This window comes from Betta splendens, chromosome 3, assembly GCF_900634795.4.
Source record: "Betta splendens chromosome 3, fBetSpl5.4, whole genome shotgun sequence".
Taxonomy (NCBI): domain Eukaryota; kingdom Metazoa; phylum Chordata; class Actinopteri; order Anabantiformes; family Osphronemidae; genus Betta; species Betta splendens.
This window is the reverse complement of record NC_040883.2, coordinates 13,936,028-13,954,597: the sequence shown is the minus strand read 5'-3', so window position 1 is coordinate 13,954,597 and position 18,570 is coordinate 13,936,028. Positions and strand designations below refer to the sequence as shown.

The 18,570-nt window shown below is 42.6% G+C and overlaps 1 protein-coding gene across 6 annotated transcripts in view; it reads left to right on the top strand.

The window, feature by feature from the left end:
- The window catches only part of furina (furin (paired basic amino acid cleaving enzyme) a), a 63,567-nt gene that overhangs the window by 4,098 nt on the left and 40,899 nt on the right, over positions 1-18,570 (top strand). For 5 of the 6 annotated variants that reach the window (XM_029145370.3, XM_029145366.3, XM_029145365.3 and 2 more), the window contains one exon: positions 2,145-2,444. In XM_029145370.3, coding sequence (XP_029001203.1) covers positions 2,235-2,444 — 210 coding nt within the window. In that variant the 5' untranslated portion in view covers positions 2,145-2,234. Of the gene's footprint in view, positions 1-39; positions 154-2,144; positions 2,445-18,570 lie in introns of those variants that run through there. The other variant, XM_029145368.3, reaches the window with a different exon arrangement.

The window sequence follows — 18,570 nt, the reverse complement described above, 5'->3', positions numbered from 1 at the left end:
TCACCCTGACGTTGGGACAACTGAGTGGTTAAGCGCTCAGATGAGGTCACGGGCGTCTGTATTTAAAGCCAGCGTGTGTCCGAAAATCAATCGGAGCTTTGGGAGCCTTCAGTCAGTTGACTTGTTGCGTTAAAGCGCAGAGGGAAGAGTTAAGTGAGTACTGTGATGCAGCCGCCAGATTGTCCGTCTGCTTTTCCTTTCTGTCTTATTTAATTTTCGCCGTGTGCCGCTTTTCAAAATTGTAATTAATTTGAAGCTGATAAGTACTTTAGCAAATGGTGGTTAAGCCATCATATTTTGATGGTGCTTCTGACAGGAAGCATTAGTTGTTGTCAATTTTAGTAAAAAGTTATTAAATCAAGTAACTCAAATTAATGTGGGTGGATTTTTGCTATTTTATCTTGTTATAAAATAGGCTCAGAAAAGGAGGAAGAGACAAAGGGGATTTGTGCGTTTCAGACTGAGTGACACGTAGACCACCTGATTTGATTGGATTTATTACATCTGCTAAGTGTTTTAAATATAGTTGTCTCGTGAAGTTGGCAGTGAATCAGAAATCTGTGAAACGTTGGGTTGTCCTGCCGGCTCACAGACAGCCTGTCTTAGGTTTAATGATCTTTAATGATATGATTACTTGTGCTCCAGTTTCCATCGGAACCAAGGCTCTTCAACTTGTTTATTTATTTATTCATCTCTTCACTTAAAACAACAGGACGTTGTTTGTAAGCGTGAACTGGAGAGAAAATCCACTTTTCTCATGTCTACCAGCTGCACACGTGCATCTGTTAATTGCAGAGGCTGCGAGGGATTTAAATATTGATTTAAATAGTCTGAATTAAATGGTCAGTGTCTGTGTACAGCTTCTTCAACAACGGGCGTTTGAGAGTTGTCTGCAAGGTTGTTAAGCAAGCAGTAGCTGTAGTTGTTAATCTCTTAATTATGTTAAGCCAAATAAATTGCCGTGGTACACAACATTGCACTACATGTGTAAATAGGCTTGGATTCCTTGAATGGTGATTTTTTTTTTCCTTTAACTATTAAAAAATGAACGGCCAGGCACCAAAATTTGTCACTAAAGGGTGTTTTATACTAATTGTGTCGTAGCGGCTATTAAATAATAATAAAAACGATTATATTGTAGAACTAAAATGGAGGATAGAGATAATGTGTTTAACAAATAAATATTTATAAAAGCTTAAAGAACATCTACAATTTGCAGTTGCTTAAGTCGCAGACCAAGAGCGTGTGCACTGTAGGAAACACGGAGCAGGACAACAGCCACTTAGCACGGAGGTGGCACTTAGCAGGAGAATAGTCTTGATAGATTCAGGTGCAGCAAACCCACCTGGCTAAAAACACTTTAAACTGCAAGATGATGACACATGTGCCTGTGCTCTGAACCACCATGATTACACGATCCCTGTGTGATACGTAGCTGTCTCTGCGGTTTTAAATGTTTGTCTCCTTCATGGGTTAGTGATGACGCCCGTTAATGTTTGCCCACTCACTGCCTCTCGGTAGTCAAACGTTTTTCCTCCCGTGGCTTCTCCTGTTCACTTAAGCGCTTAAACGTCACTCTCAAGTGGCAGTTCTCACAATCTCTGCTGCTGCGACCACTCAGCATCCAGGGCGTCGTCCGGCTTCCCAACCACACTCCTCCACCTCTGCCACTCTGCCACTTTACCTAAGCGCTGAAACGGGCCTCGCGTTTTGCTTTGGTAAGCGGCTTTCTTCTTCATGTCCCCCCGTGGGAGCACAAACGCCACAAGCCGCTGCTGCGTCTAACCACAACATCGGGGCCGGCCTTGACGACCTGCGTGCAGCTTCCTTTGGGATTATCAAATGTCTGTACTTAGCCCAGCTATAAAATGCCTCCCCGTATATGCGCTTGCAGATGGACAAAACAGATGAAAATTGTTCTCCTCTTCTATCAAGTTTGTGACCACGAAGAAGTCCTTGAATTTAGACTAAATATTGTTCGGCCTCAGATGCATAGTTTCCTTGTGAATCTTGACGTGTTAAGTTTATAAAGCTTCTTTTTGTGTGGCAGTTTTATATTCACAAGAAGTGATTCACCAGTGAACTCATCACCACACTTTCTAAACCTTTGAGTTGTTAACTTCCTTTTCTTTGTGTCCCCTCAGGTGAGCTGCTTTTCGTCTCCCAGTGCATCTGCATGTACCGTGGACAGCCCCGATCTGTCGGAGAGGCGCTGTGCTGCACTAGGAGGTCCCATGGCTTCTGGCCCTCCATCTCCCTCTTTAGGCCGCAGGTTTAGACTGCTAGAGTTGTTACTCGGGCCCCTGTTGGCCTTGCTGATTTCTGGGCTCTCACCGGCTCTGGGTCAGAAGGTCTACACCAACACATGGGCTGTCCACATACCTGGAGGTCAGGAGGAAGCTGACCAAGTTGCCAGTAAATATGGCTTCATCAACCATGGACATGTAAGTAAAAAAAGCTATACCTTGGTTACTTAGAAAATACGGAGGACTCCAGACTAGACTGTTCAAATACACAGTAGGACTCGTAAAAAGTAAGTGAACTTACTGCTGTTATACCTATGCCAGCTGTTTAATAAAACACTAGAATCTTTATTTCTTTAATTAGGCAGAAAACTTCAGAAGCATTAATTTGAAAACCTGCAGAAAAAATCAATACAGTCCTGCGACTGTAGTGTGTGTGTGTGTGTGTGTGTGTGTGTCTACGTGTGTGTGTGGGTAGATATGAGTATGAGAAACGAGGCTTGTGAATTCACGAGGGAGGGTTAACTCTAGAGAAGTGGGGTGAACGTTACAGACTCAACCTTCTTTGCGAACCTGAAAATGACTCGATCAAGTAAACAAACACTGCACACTGTGACTTATCTCCCGCCGACAACCACTACCTGCTCTCACTTCCTATTTTATGGTGTTATTGGTTGTAAGACTCTCACAACGATCAGTTTGTCACCTCCTGTTCAGTGTGATCATTTTTAATAGGACAGATTAGTATAGAGCCAAGTACCTGTCTTGTCGTGTAGTTTTATACCGTACTGTCTGTGTGTGTGTGTGTATACAAATACTCCCACAGCAGACTTTTGTGTTGGGCCTGTCGAGGCGAAGTATAAAAAAGCATTTTTTCCCATCTCCCGCTTCCATTTTGGGCAGATTGAATGAGAAATCTGCCTGTAGTTTCCCAGCCGCAGTAGGTGTGGGCGATGTATTGCGGATAAACATTTCCTGTCTGCCCCAGTGAGGAATTTCTCTTTATGACTTCCTGTTTGACCTCTGTGGAAACTAATCAACCAAGTTATCCTTTCAAATTATCACATCCTCCCCTGAGGAAAAATGTTAGACATGTTTTGTGCAGTTTTTCTTTAATTTGTATCCCATTATTGTTATAATTCTCGCCACTACTTTAAGTAGGTTTACCTGAAAAGCTTGTGTTCTGAAGTAAGGAATGTGTTCTAAAGTAAGGAGACTTGATGAAGCGCTAACTAGCACTAACTTTCTGTTTTGAGAAACCTGTATCATCACATTTTGACTAAAAGACCTGGAATTTTCATACAGCACAGGATGCATTCAGGTGCAGCAGGTGTGACTGGGTGTGGTATATGTCACATGAGAGCCAGAGTTTATTTTTCCATTGTTGTATATGCATCAATAGTTTTTGTTTGAAACTAGAACCTAAAGCCTAATAGAACAAAAGGCTTCTCACGCAGATGTTTAATTCCTTAGTTTTTTTCCAAGAAACCTTGCAGTACATGGTCGCACCAGTCATGGTCAGCAATGTTATGTGTGAGTCACAGCATGGAGGCTAATGACTAATCCTACACACTTAGGCGCTTTAAGTATATATCAGACAACAAGGATTCCAGTCAAAGCAATCACACCCATGTTTTCCTGAAATTGTGCCCCGGAGACTCTGGCTTGTGTGGTTTGGCCTGCCTCAGCAACTTGCTTAAAACCATTTTATGATATTTTGAGGGAGAGAAAATGGACTATTGTGTCTGACCAGCGCAAGATTGACGAGCTTCTTCTGACGAAGCATCTAAGATGGAAAAATTGCAGAGCAGGGTCCTGTCTAATGAAGCAGGCTTAATAACATTAGGTGGATAAAGGCTGAGTAAAGCCTTTAGTTTTGTCAAATCTAAAACTTGGACTGAATTAAAAACAGATGTCGCAGCCTTTCTCTCAAAGCAGATATCTCTCTGATTAACTACCTTAATGAGATACTATTTTTGTTAAACTCAACAACCCAGTTCTGATCCACTGCAGTGTATATAAAAGAAGCTGATCCAGCCCTCTGTTCCCTGGAAATCATGCTTACAAACATCTTGCAATGACCTGTGTGCTAATGCGCAAATATTAAAGTCCAGTCACAGCAAAATCCACCTGGTGATGTTTACTCACATTGTGGACAGAAACAGGAGGAGATACAAAAAGCCTTGGTTTGCAAAGATGGTAATTAAGTTATTATTGTAGATTAAATGGTGTTTCTAACACACTGATGTCATACGAACTGGAGCCAGACAGCATTTCTCCTCTCGTGCTGCTAGAACAAAACCAAATAAATGATCTGCTTAAAAGGTCACTCTCACCCTGTGTCAAAGCAGATGGGCATTGAACTCATGATGTGACAAAGTTCAGCCTCAGCTGAAGTCAAGTTCTTTGCAAATGTGATCACCTTTTCATCTGATGAAGTCAATTCTGCTGTGATTCACTAAAGCTATCATTTTTAGTAGAGAAAGGAAAAAGATAAAAATCTAGTGAATAATTATCAGTCGACGCTTGAGCTGCTTTTTGCCCCAGGCTAACTTGGTTTAAGGCATCAATTAGTTGATTGGTGGATGAAGAGAAAATTAATTGGGAACAATTTTGTTGATTGGTGTTTAAAAAATGTCACGTTTCTCTGCCTCCAGCTGCACAAATGCGTTCTCCTCCACTAAAAAGGCATTAAAGGCGCTAAACACGTTTGCACTCGCCCAAGAATGCCCATCATTCCAAATGTTTGTTTCTTTTAATTAATCAGAAAACTGCAGAGAAAATCAATATTCATCTCTAGGTCTGTAATTGGTGATGGACAGAGCGAACAGAGCTGCACAAAACGTGTCCAACAAGAACTGAGAGTCTGTGGAAAAACTGCAGTGAACTTTGGGTGGATTGTGTTTAGAGTTGCAACAATTAGTGGAATAATTCCTAGACAGAAAGTTGACTGTCAACCATTTTGATAATTGACGGTTGAAAATGTCAAACCCATTTTTAGTCTTTTTAAAACTATAAAACCCTGTTTTTGATTCAGCAAAACAAGACATTTGAAGAAGTGACTTCAAAAACAGTGATTTGACACTTGCCACACTTATTTGCCATTTCATTGATTGAAGGCTTAATTCATTCATTTCATATTTCATTTTGGGTGGCAGCAGACAGGACGCGCATCGAACAGGTTTTCTGTGCCGAGCATTTGACAATGCCAAATCATTTACTCCATAAAGCTTGGAGTAAATGACATGGAACAGGCACATCTGTGTAGCCCATCGCTTGTTATTGATGAATCCTTTCTGTTCATTAACTTTGAAAGGTGAGCTATAACCACAAATGATGACCAAAATAAAGATGCTCTCGTGTTCGGCGCCGCCCTGGCGATGGAGCGCCGCTGTTCATCGATTAAAGCGAGGCCATTACTTTGAGCCAGCGACAAACAAATGCGCCAAGCCTTTATTTTGCCTACAGCTGACAGGGAGCGTGTGTGGCTGCGTCTGAGCCGCGGTGCTGTGTGACAGACTGTGCAGGTGTGGGAGTTGAGCAGAGCTTGTGGGGAGGATCAAAGCCTGCAGCTGGACAGGTTTTACTAGTCGGATGATGGCTGGTTTTAATTTGGCCTTTGCTCGCGCTCACGCTGTGGCATCGATTCTCACTCTGCCTTCAACGCAGATTTTGTATGAAGTTGTCGTTCGCAAAGGCCGTAATTAAGAGTTGCAAATCTGAGCTCTCGCTCTACGCCAGATACTGCGCTGTGCACTATGTGCTTTGTCTTAGGTTACAGCTGGAACTAATGATCGCATTCAATATAGTTTAATCTTCAGATTATTTCCAATTTGGTTTATAAAATGTCATCACACCCTTAAATAGCTTTTTCTTATCTAACCAACATGGGGTCATAACTATGACATTTTACTGAAACGCTGAATTGGGGGAAAAAGTTTCCTAACTATTACTAACTCATTGGGATGGTTACAAAGTGATTCATTGTAAACATTTCCCATTTTAAATCGGAGCTAGCTGATGTAACGCATGCTCTGTTGGACTCGTTGGCGTCCTCTTCCATTTCAGTTCTTCTGTCAAGGTGAGCTTGACGCTGACTTGGAATCAGGAGGAGACTCCACGGCAGCAGGTCATGAAAGGTCCTCAGCACCGCCCGTCTGTGCTCAGCTACACCCTCAGTTTGTTATTCTTTAGACGTCGTTGGCCTGTTTTATCGCCTCCTCTTTTTCTAAGGCCACACTAAAGATGGGGTGCCACTGAGGAATTTTATTGAATCTCAAATGAGCATGACATTGTTTTAAGAGTAAAAGACTGTCACGACCAAGTGGTGTGCAAATGGATTGCGCTTCTCACTTTGACTCCACTTTTAGATTATGGGGCCATTTTTAAACGAGGGGATTAATTAAATCTAAGTTAGAGTAATAAAATTAAAAAAACAGCTGACTCATTCGGTAGTAAATTGGCATTAACGGCCAAGTTGCATCTGAGGACGGTTATTTTACATTTTAAAGACCTTTTCCTGCCCACATCATCAGGCTGGCGCTGCAGTTTTTCCAAGGAGCGCTTGCATTCTTGTGCCGCTCGTGTCCAACTTCATCTCCATTACATAGGTATTTAAATGAATAGTGAAATGAGATTGCTACTAGTGGTAAGCTAAGTGATGTGATAAGAACCTTCTGCACGTGTTAACACTAAGCATCAATATGGAACAGGATCAAATGACCGCAAGATCAAAGGTTTAATTTAAAGCTGAATCACTTATGCTGCAGCCGAAGCAGCCTCTTTACTTGATCTGCAGCCCTGACTGCGTCTGTAGATTCCTTTTTTAGGTCATTCTGATGTGAAACTTTGTCTTTCTGTCTTCGGCCTGAGGCTGTCACCGTCTTCTCCATCTTGTATTCAGCTCATTAAAAATTCCTTAGTGGTGACTCTGCTGTGATTGTCAATATTTAACTTGCTTTATAAATGTCACATGACTGCGCTCTGGGGCCCCGTGCTGACCAGTTTACCACCTTGTCAAAGTTGTTGAATTACCTTCATTTCAAAAGCTGCTGCAACATGATCATATATAATTATAAATAACTACTTTGTAACTGTACTTTAATGATTTGAGTTATATTTAAACACAGTTTAGGGAAGAATTACCTGCTCAGGGCTCTGTATGTGGACTCGTTACATAATGAGCATCACCAGCACCATTTCCAGGAAAGTGGTTTTGTGTCCTCCTACTGGAATAGGAAGCGTGCTGCTGTGTTGAGGCAAGAACATACTCACTTTACAGGACATGATGCAGGATGTGTAGAAGCAGCCTTAATCCTAACCAGGGGAAAAAAAGAGCTTCTCTGTTCTGTCACTCACTTCAAAGTAGAAGCGCAGCTCTTCTCAGAAGCGTGTCACTTCCCTTCTTGCGAACAGTGACTTCAGTCACTGCTGGTGGATAGAAACGGCTGAGTTCATATGACTGGTGTTCAGAGACTAAATGCCTTTGGAGCCTGCTCCTCTGGTGCACCTCAGGGCCTCGCATGCGAGGGACTGTACCCTCACTGTTCTCATCGGCCTGTTTCGCTGAACTGATGCGTTGGGTTCTTTCTCCTTTTGTGGAGCGCAGAGGCCCTTTTTGTCAAGATTATTAATATTCTGTTCAGCACAAGATTAAGGGAGGAGATGGATGTTATCTGTAGTTCAGATGAAGTACATGAAATGAAACTCTCCTATCAGTAACCCATGACACAGTGCTACAATTAAACCCAACCTCTGGAACCTCTTCACTTTAATCTGGTTTGTAATTTTCTTAGTTTAAAATGATATGACGGGAGGGTGAACTTCTAATCACTTTATTTATTACAGCCTGTTTTGAGTTGAAGCTTTTTTTTTACCAAGTGCCTTAATGTCAGCATAATATAAAATAATTTGTGTCTGAACTTTGGTGCTTTTAGACTAAGGAAATCTTAGAAGCGAGTCTTTCTGAGTTCCCATTCATTTTTATTGTAACTGAATTGTGGGAAATTCAGACAGAATGCAAATTGTGTGGGTTTTTTTTTTTATGCAGTTTCTTTATCTCTTTAGTGTAGCAGAGGCTTCAGGGGACACTTTAGACACATTGAAAACATTTGGGACAGCATATATGGTGTTCAGTCTTAACCTAATTGAGAGTTTGCCTTTGGTGAAGTGAAATCTGTGCAAATGGTCTGCTGATGCAAAAGAAAATATCCAAGCGTCTCCCTTCCTTAAAGTCCGAGGGAGTCAAAAGTAGAGTTTGGGGTATTTTCAGGATTAGGCTAATGGCTAATTTGCACATGATGTCACGCCGCCGCGTTGCTATGGTGCGAACTGCAGCTGTGGGGCAGGAAGTGATTTTCAACATTAAGAGCACCAACACAGACTGTCAAAGTGCCTCGGGTTGACATAGTTTAAAGTTGTCTTTCTCAAGCTTTGAGCTCTGAGATTGGTTACATTTAGTTAATTAAACAACCCTAAGATTGCTGGGACTGACTGTGGCGTTGGAATCCAGCTCAGACTGGAAGTAGCGATAATGTTTAATTGAAGTGTTTTTCCTTCAGCCCAACCAGCCTGTTTCCACTGGAAGTGGCTGCTGATAAAGCTGCATAGCGTTTGCTCCTGGAGGATGTCAGACACAGACCCATAGCAGTGAAAAAACCTTTTAGCGTACGTTATCATGATTTTCCACCACCGGTCAGTGAACAATGTGTTACCACCAACTTTTCACCACAGTGTCACCCAACGAGCCGGTCGTGGAGCTCAGATCATTTTCCCCTCTGTGCTGGTAGCTTTTACAAGCAGCAAACAGGCCATTTTGTCAGTGTAGTTCACCCCGGGAGCTGCTTGCTAAACTTGCATGTGGGAGGATTACTTGACATTTTAGACTTGCAAGTTTTTCAATTTAACTCTGTTTAAAAAAAATTGCTCCACCTTATGAAGCAATAATAGTGTTCCGCATGTTCCATGAGTATCTGGTAGTGACTGTATTTAATATAACCCAAATTAGCACAGTAAGGACATCTCTTTGTCTGGAGGTATAGAATCTAAAATTGGACAATTAACTGGTGAAGGAAAAGGGTGCAAACAGCTGCAGTATTCATCAGACAGGATATGATGGCAGAAGAAGCTATCTGAGCATTGAAGAAGACGACTCTGCGCTTCATGATGTCTACGGTCCCACACAGGTGTTTCCTCCTGATTTGTGCTGCGTCTGCAACAAACGCAGATCGCGGAATCCACACCTTCACCATAGTGTAACTCCCCGGCGTGTGTTCGCATGCGCTTCAGTCGAGACTGCGGCAAAGTGTACAATGAACTTTTAAGAATGTCTGACAAAAATGACTTAGTTTTTTGTTCCAGCAGTTTCATTGAGATGAATAGTGAGATGAATGTGACTCAGTAAACCTGGAAAGAACCTGCTACTATAAAATACATCACGTTTGTGTTGGCCAATAAAAGAATAATCCTGCTCTTAAGGTGAAAACAAAGATGTGTTTTATGCTGATGTAAACACAAGCACCACTAAAGCATATATCTGGTGGAGAGATAATTTAGTACGTGATACAAACCTCCTTTTCTTTACTATATTACTTTTTATAGATTGCTGATAAAACGCTTGAAGTAAGTCTGACCTTAATTTTGTGCTATTTATTTTCTCTTTTCTCAGTTTTTAATCGTTTATGATCTACAGCCGCCATCTAACACATGGTTGAAAACCCGCTATTGCGTCACGTTTCTATTCATCCATGTCGTGTTACTATACCCAGAGGGGCTATTCCGCGGTCCCCGAGTCAAACATGTGGCTAAAACACGCCAGCTATATAGATTGTCACCTCTAAATATTTTATTAGTCTTAAACATGTTTGGTAAGCTGGTTTACTTGTGCAATAGCTTCATTAATCTTTAACACACCACTCTGTGTACTATGGCTCTGGCCTACTTTAGCCAATGAGAGCTGATGGGTCTAACAGAGTGTGCAGCCCTACACAGCCAGCATAGCATGGTGCTGCTTTGAAGTGCACTAATGATAACACTGCACACACAGTTCACTCAGAACTGGTGGATTTGGGCCCTTGTTTGCAAGAGACCCATTAAGAGGCCGGGCTTTTCATCCAGAGAGGAATGTATCGTTTCTCATTTCAGGGTGGTTGATCAGCGGCGGAGTGGTGCATCTCTGCCGTGTCTTTGGTCCCGCTGCCTTTTGTCGCGTTGTCGTCGGTGAGAGCCTCCATTTTATTCTGTGCTGTGGCCTCTCTCTCCGACTAAGCAGACCCAGATCTCACTTCACAGGAGAACAGCCGCTCCTCTTTGGAAGTTAATGAACTGCAGTGATTGACTTATCCTGTTTGCTCTGCTGTGAGGAAGAACTGGGGGGCTGTACCTAAATTAAATGCCTAACATCACCGCTACAAGCCCTGACGCAGCATATCATAATAATATTGATCATTATAGTGTGAAATATTTAAATGTGCATCACTAAAAATAAAATGCTCGCATTGAGAAAAGTTAATTGATGTTGTTTCTACCTGATGTTGTTTCAACAAAAAGGTAAATAAATCACTTGTACAATGTAGCAAGAAACTGAACCGAGCACTGAACTTTAGTCTGTCATCTCCCGTCAGTGGAGGCTTCACAGAATAGAAATCAAATCACACCCACACTTTTTCAGCTGCAGAACAAGCTGGGCAACCAGAGACCCAACTCAACTTCACTGTGTTTACCTGTAACCTTGTTGTTTCTGTGGATAGAAGGTCTGTCAGTATGTGGGAGGGAAAAACCGACCAGTCTGTTCATAAATATGTCCAAGCACTGTTCTTGTTTTTATCAAATTCCCTTTTATCTCTGACCTTCAGGACTTTTATTGGCCTGATTAGTACATTTTATTAAGCAAAGTTTTAAGATGAAGCAGGAGAAAGATTGTGTAAAATATCACGTTTGTAATATAACACAATGGGGTACATGCAAACCTCGCATTGATCTACAGGTGATGTCGTTTACCCAGAAAACCCTAGAAAACCATATCTGATCTGTCTGGGAGATGCTAACAGCCAGAAACGAAGAGATCGCTCATTGAGATTTGCTGTCTCAGTTCTGTGTGTCAGCACTTAAATTATATCTCAAGCGCTGATAAAATTTTGTAGCCCTGTATGTTTTTTAGATTAGGTTATTCATCAAAAGGACACTGCTGCAGGTCAAACTAATAATTGCTGTTTTGTCAAAAGGTGTGGGTGTTGTGTTCTCTGGCAGAAGAGGCAGAGAGGACCTGCACATGAATCAGGGTTTCAGGAAGCTGCCAGTGGCTTCACTCATCCACCTTAAAAACATCATTCTGCATATAATGTGTTTAAACAAAAAAAAAAAAAGGGGGGGGGGCATTTTCCAGGGGTCCGTCTACAGCCTAGAGCAAAGGAATGAGCACCCACGTTGCCTGGGGTCCTGGGAGCTGCATTAGGAAAGGACCAGCAGCACTCAGTCATTCTGTGCAATGGGGGCTGGTATGGAGCAGAACCACACACAGGTCACCAGGGCTGTAACAAGAGCCAGATGTGCTGAGGGGACATGAAAATACAGACACGCACACCTCTCCAGCTCCTGAACGTGTGCATTGCTCACATGTACGTGCACGTCTGCGCAAACACACACACACACACACACGGTATTTGAAGAATGCAACCGCTCAAATGGGAAAATTATTAATATTAATATATATGAACACAAGGAACAACAGTAACGCGCATCTGTGGGTAGGTAACAAATGAGCAGAGAGCTCCTGGTTGTTTTAATGCTCACATAATCACTTAACTAAAAGGAAAGCAACGCATCCTTTTTAAAAAGCTGGTGTTATCTGTAGATTGAATGTTTGGGTTGACTGTGAAGTTGGAACAGACACTTTAAACAGTTGGATTTCATGATTCATTCATTAATGTAAACCTTGAGAAGAGTGCGTAGGGAGTTATGCAGTAGTTGTCTTCAGCAGTTGGGAATATTGGGAGTTAGATTGTGAAGCAAGGCAGACTTGTGGAGGTTTTGTGACCCACCCAAAGAGCTTTACACGGGAGTGTCGGCACGCCGCATTGTTCGTTGGCAGAGGGGTGGTTAAGCCGGGTGAGGGTGTGCGTGAGACAGAAATCGAACCAAACACGCCAGCCCAAGGATTATTTAGCACCGCATGAAATGAAGTATCTGCATGTGAGACGACACTTGTTGAGTGTTTGAGGATGTTGTAAGACACGCTACACAAACCAAAGGTTAAACATGTTCTCTTAAGGGTCACAAAGTGGATTTCTGAATAGCAGCATAAATCTTGTTGGGAAAATGAGCTTGTCACTTTAAGGCAGTCGAGTCTGAACAGTGGGCTGTTAAACAGTCTGCTCCAGTGGTCATGAGATAAGGCAGGTTCTACTTCCTGGTGTTGATGTGTTAATCCTGTGGAAACAGACAAACAATTGGTTAATTTTAAAATGTAGTTTGGTTCTAACGGCTAGTCCTGTTGGGTTAAATGGATGTTATATTAAATGAAGGGCGTGTTCAGAGGTAAATGTAGTCTGTTTGGTCTCATATCGCCTGTGACGTTGGCGTGCACACCAATTGACACGCACACACAAGCAGCTGTGAGGTGGAGCAGTTTGAAAAGTTAGCTCTAGATGGGATCAGATAAGCTTTTTACAGTCAAAACAATGATGCAACGGTTTAAAGGCCCCTAACTGGCCTAAAGGAGGCCTACGTGTTTGAGGAACGCAGGAGGAGCTTCTTTTTTTTTTTTTTTTTTTTTTATGATGGCTGCCAGTGAGTTTTATTTTCCGGCAGGAGTCTTGGCTTGTAACACAACTGCTGTTTGACCGGTTTAGTTGTGCTACAGTGACGGAGATGCTGGATTTGGGTTTCAGATCAGGTGTCACGATCAGCTACAGCGAGAGCTTAGGGGTGGAGAAACTAAACTTCTGTGGTGACTGCAAGGAATCCGCTTTAAATGTGCAATAATGATGCTGTTTCTGTGTGCAGTTGACACCAGCACAGCATATTCTTTGTGCCTGGCATTTCCAGTGTGACTGTATGACCCCCCCCCCACCCCACAAGCCTGAATGATCTCAAGATGTCGACGTATGTTTCTGTCTCCACATGCCTCAACTTGTAGGAAATATTCTGAACATACTGTTGGCACAACACACAAAAATCAAGCAAACAAACAACCTGCTTCTGGTTTCGCTGCTGAATTCATTTTTCAGAGCTTCCCCCCACTTCCACTCTTGCACCGGGGTGTTCTCTCCTCGCTACACTGCTCTCCGAGTAGGTGCCTATTTGTTTTTGAATGTTTTCGGTAATGTGTTGGTAACCTGCCAACTTGGCAGAAGTGTTTGCTAAATGCACAAGAGGTAGAGTTCTATTTTTTCCCCCAATATCCTTTTGGAAGATGAGTGTTTTTTCTCTGAAGATGTTATATCGTCTGCTTTATTGATGTGACAGCCTCGTCAGATCTCGGTGTTCCTCACTTTCTATTGAAGTCTTTAAAGTTTGAGCTTGGCAGTCGAGTGACACACTCTCAGACACAGGGATTCTTTCTGGGTCATCTAGCCGTATTGTAAAGGAAGCGCAGTTGTCACATCTTTGTACAGTGTTGCTTCTGTGTTACAGTGTTTATGAATATTTCATTGCTAATGTATGACTATATAAGTCAAGCCCCTCCCCCACATCATCATATGTTTATGAAATTGAATCCCTGGATAATTCTGTTGAAGACTGAGCTTGTCGTCTTTTTTGTGTGTGTGTGTGTGTGTGTGTGTGTGTGTGTGTGTGTGTGTGTGTGTGTGTGTGTGTGTGTGTGTGTGTGTGTGTGTGTGTGTGTGTGTGTGTGTGTGTGTGTGTGTGTGTGTGTGTGTGTGTGTGTGAGAGATGATTTTGCTGACTGAGGCCACGCTGACTGAATTGGATGCCTTTTTAGCTGTGGGAGTTTGCTGCCGCTGGGTTATTGGATGGGGAATAATTCGGTATACACAACTGGTCTTTGACTGCTTGGGAGGAAAGAAGGACAGCTTAGTCAATCTTCTGCCTTTGCATTTCTAATGGGTTATATGATAAACATCAGCAACCAAAATTGTTTTCATCTATCATCGCGACTATCTGTAACAAAATGAATCTATTAAATGTGCCGCGTTTAAAATGCTCATCAGTTTCTCTGAAACCAAGAAGAGGGAACAGAAAGTGTTTTCCCTTTAGTGCTGACACACTTGGTTGACGGCAAAGAACTAGAGGTGACTAGGCCAAAACAGGTGCGTGGACTAAATTAAACCTTTTAAATCAGGGGTTTGAGTCTGATGAAGCGTTAAGAGTTGGTGTTGAGTGTGGTCAAATATAAAAAATGCCTGTAATGCATTAACTATAGCCTAAATTACATGGTTTAAAACTAAAATGCTTGTACGGTTCTATTAAACCTGCCTGTTGGTTAAAAACGGTTACATCTTTGTATCTACAGCACAGATATAATCTATTCCTATATTAAGTTGTAAAGATTCTATATTTGTATAATGGCGGTAGAATGGGCCCAGTAGTGAAGTGGTCTCTGAGACCCAGAATATCCAGTTTCCTGCAATATTTACCAGGAATATACAGGAAACCAACTGCACAGGAAACACTGAAGGGGTTATTTTGCGAGAAGTGTCCATCTGTTTGGATCTGTTCCTCTGGAAGCTGCTTAAGCTCGGGGAATGTTACCAATGTTTTGGACAGGATGCTGTGGTGGCTATACTTGGTGATCGTCAGTAACTCGGGCTCAGTCACAGGGCAACGGTCCAGACAAATTCAGCCCCTCAGCTGCCTCGGTTGCACACTGAGGGAAACCTGGGAGCTGGACACCCGACGCCAGACTCCTGATCTCCACCAGGAGATCTGCAATTATGGTGCATTGAAAATAGCAGATCGCTGTGCCAAGCTCAACTCTCAGGGAGTTTTCCCAACAAGTGGGTTCAGTGTTTAGTCCACAGAAAACTGCCTCCCACTGCTCTGCAGAGCTATAATACTAGCTGTTAAAAGAACCTCTCTCCCCCTGCTTCAGTCTCACAAAAACATCCTGGAACCTTTTATTATTCTTATTTTGGCACCAGTTTGGATTGTTCTATTTTAGAACTGCTTTCCATTTTCTGTGTTGTCTCAACCTTACAATAATCTCGTGGTGTGACTTGTCTCCTCTGGTTACAGGAAACATTGTTTTGTTTCTAGTCTCAACTGCAAACTCAAAGAAACCAAATTGCACAGAACAGTGAACTATCATGTAGATTTGAACCTAGACTGGATTAAAAGCGCAGAGTCACGCACTCAATTAATGTACTGCAGAACTGAGAAGTCAGGTGTCCCAAATAACAGCTGATAGTATTGTTTCTGGGTCTCTAGGAAATGATTCCTTCCTGGCAGAATCAAGTGGCTGTGGCAGTCGGCTGGACTCAGACTGGACTGGTCCATTTAAGAGAGAGGAATGTTCCCCTCTAGTTTGACCTGAAATGCCACCACAGAACGCACACACACACGCTTGCACTTGTTGAGAAACAGGCCACATGAGGGGTACAAAGAGCAGGACTCAAGACTGTCAACATCAAGCGCTGATGTGACGTGTTCTGGATAGTCACTGACCCACAGTTATCCAGAGTCAGTGCTGTAAAGTAATCATGTATTTTGAGATAACGATCAAAGTTTCCATGTTTTCCTTTCCTTTGTTGATGTTTCATAATGGATGCATTCCTCTAGGTGTCACTGTGGTGATCGTCTACCCAGGAAGCAGCTGATAAGCATGTGGTTGTGACAACTGAGGACTAAGGCATCTGTAATTAGTGGAATCACTTTATTAGATTAATTGTGCAGAGTAAAAATGAAAAAGTATTGTCAGTACTAAATCGTGTAGGTGATGAGTGAAGTGGGCGTGAGGATGAAGTCAGCGCTTTGATTTGCATCTTGCTCAAAAGACCAGCTGTTTAGATCGTCTCTTTTTGGGTTGGAGATGCATGTAGCGCATGTGAAGCTAAAGGGATAACAAACATTTCACAGATGCCATCTGTGTAAATGCAAATGAGCTGAAGCACAGAATTTACATGGCAGGCGATTGGCCGGTGTGTTGTACAGCGCTGCAGGCAACACCATTATCTTCAAATGCAGGTTGAAATACTGTTGCATGATGAGAGAGCAGTGAATTATTTAAGATCGTTGACACATTGAAGCTCATTAAAGTCGTGCATTGCAAAGCTATTGTGCTGATAATTACCTTTTAATCTGATTGAATAACCCCTAAACTGTTGCACAGGAGTAACAGAGCTGTCAGTCCAGCACATCTTCTTCACAGCTAAATGGTCCTGAGGCGACGGCGGCCTACAGCTGTGAGGTTGGACAGTGGGTGTGAAGACCCAGTTAGTCCCCATAGACCTCTGTCACACGCTTTGATTTATAGTTCAGTATTAGATGCTCACCTGCTCATACATCAGACTGTCCTGTGCTTTAATGTATTCCTCATGTTAACCGAGTGACATTAGTTCCGCGATATTGTGATATGGACGGATGCTGATGGTTGTTGCATCTGGAGAACGTCTCCCTACTGAAGTGAGAGCTTTATCAAAGCACCAAAGGCTCAACAGTTAGATTTTTGATGGTGTTTGAGTTTTCTTTCTTTGTCTCAGGATCTCAGGTGGATGGTGCAACAGTAAAAACAACTTCCTCTAGGAGAAATAAAATAAGCTGGATTTAATGGCACTGTAAGGGCACTACCCACACCCAGTCCTAGCGGTGCTGTAGACAGGACTTGTTTTCAATCGCACCTGCTGCGAGCGAGATTGAGGAGGAGGTGTGACCTCAGGTGGCTTCGACCACGTCCTGATTCTGTAAGAACGGTCGGGACAGTAGCGTTCTCCGTGCCAGGCTGTTTTATGGCCCTTTTACTGTACCTTCGTCCCCTAAGGTTGCAGGATGGAGTGAGCGCTCTTTCACAGCATGCCGCGCGAAACGTTCCGAACGCAGGAGGAAACAAAACCTCTGTCCATTTTAATTGATCGTGTCACAACACGGCTTCTACTAAGCTTTAAAATCTATTATCTGTTCTTGTTTCAGTGACAAAAACAAAACACCTGGTGCTGCAGGTTGTTTGACTGAAATGCACCACCGAGCCATAAACACGGTGTTAATGGATCTATTCACGGGCGTAAGCGTTCTGAAAGGACCCGTCTGACATTGACGTTGGTTGAGTGAGGTTGATATGAGCTCATGATTGCTTCTGATGAACCGCTCTCTCCACTCGTGCTGTTACTTAAACTTGGGTTCCCGTACAAAAGGCAAAGCGATGCATGCGTTAACGTCCATATTATGTTTATGCCAAACCCAGCGCAGCTTTATTTGTCGGGAGGCTGAAGCAAAGGAAGTTAATGTCCCTCGACAAGGCAGTGACTGTTCATTCGTAACTTCGATGGCGCTTGAGCTGTTTGCTCGTTGCTGCTGTCTACGATGAATAATTCCGTGTTGTAAGTGCGTTCAACATTTCTTCGCTCCCTGATTGCTGAATTATTTGGTTGAAGGCGCTCATTTGTTCATTCTGCCTAGGGAAATGGGAAATTATGAATAATTTTGTTGATCGACATTTCCCCACATAAATGGACAAATGAATCAGTTTCCGTTCAGGAGGAAGGCGTGACGCCGCGTGGGCAGATGCAGCCAGACTCACACGGCTTGTCCTCTATCATTTACTAATCTAAAATCACATTAAATGTAGTGTTTAAAAAAAGCTATCCATTTAAAAGCAAGATTAATTTTTCATAAAAGAAGCCTCCTAGTCTCTGCTTTTGTCATCTCTTGGTTTCTTGGTGTTGACGGTATTTTACTGAGCTCCATTGTAAATCGCTCCACGCTGATTAAGGTTGGCTCATTATAGTCGGGGAATTACCTGCATAGGACATAGTGAAGCCTTAATTTTAAGCCGCAAGGACAAATTGCACTTTATGCTTTATTAACTAATCTGTTTGACGCCTCGAACAAGTTACTTAAAGTCACAGTGTATCTGCTCATCCAGTTCCCTCACAAAAATGTGACCTTGAGGTAACATTTGACTATATACGCCCTAATAAAACATTGAATTATTTTCTCTTCCGTCGTTGTTTCTGTCTGTGTGCGCTGACTAGTTCATTCCTGATGTTGCTGGCTCATTGCTGTGTTTGTTGGCTTGTTACCACCTATCGATCAGTGGGATGTGAAATGGTTGGAAGGGTTTCGCGCATGTAAATGCTCATGAATGAGCAAAGCGGGGGAAGGCGTTGCGTCACAGCGACGCGAGCTAAAGAGTTTAATGTCAGTTGTTTTCCTGTGT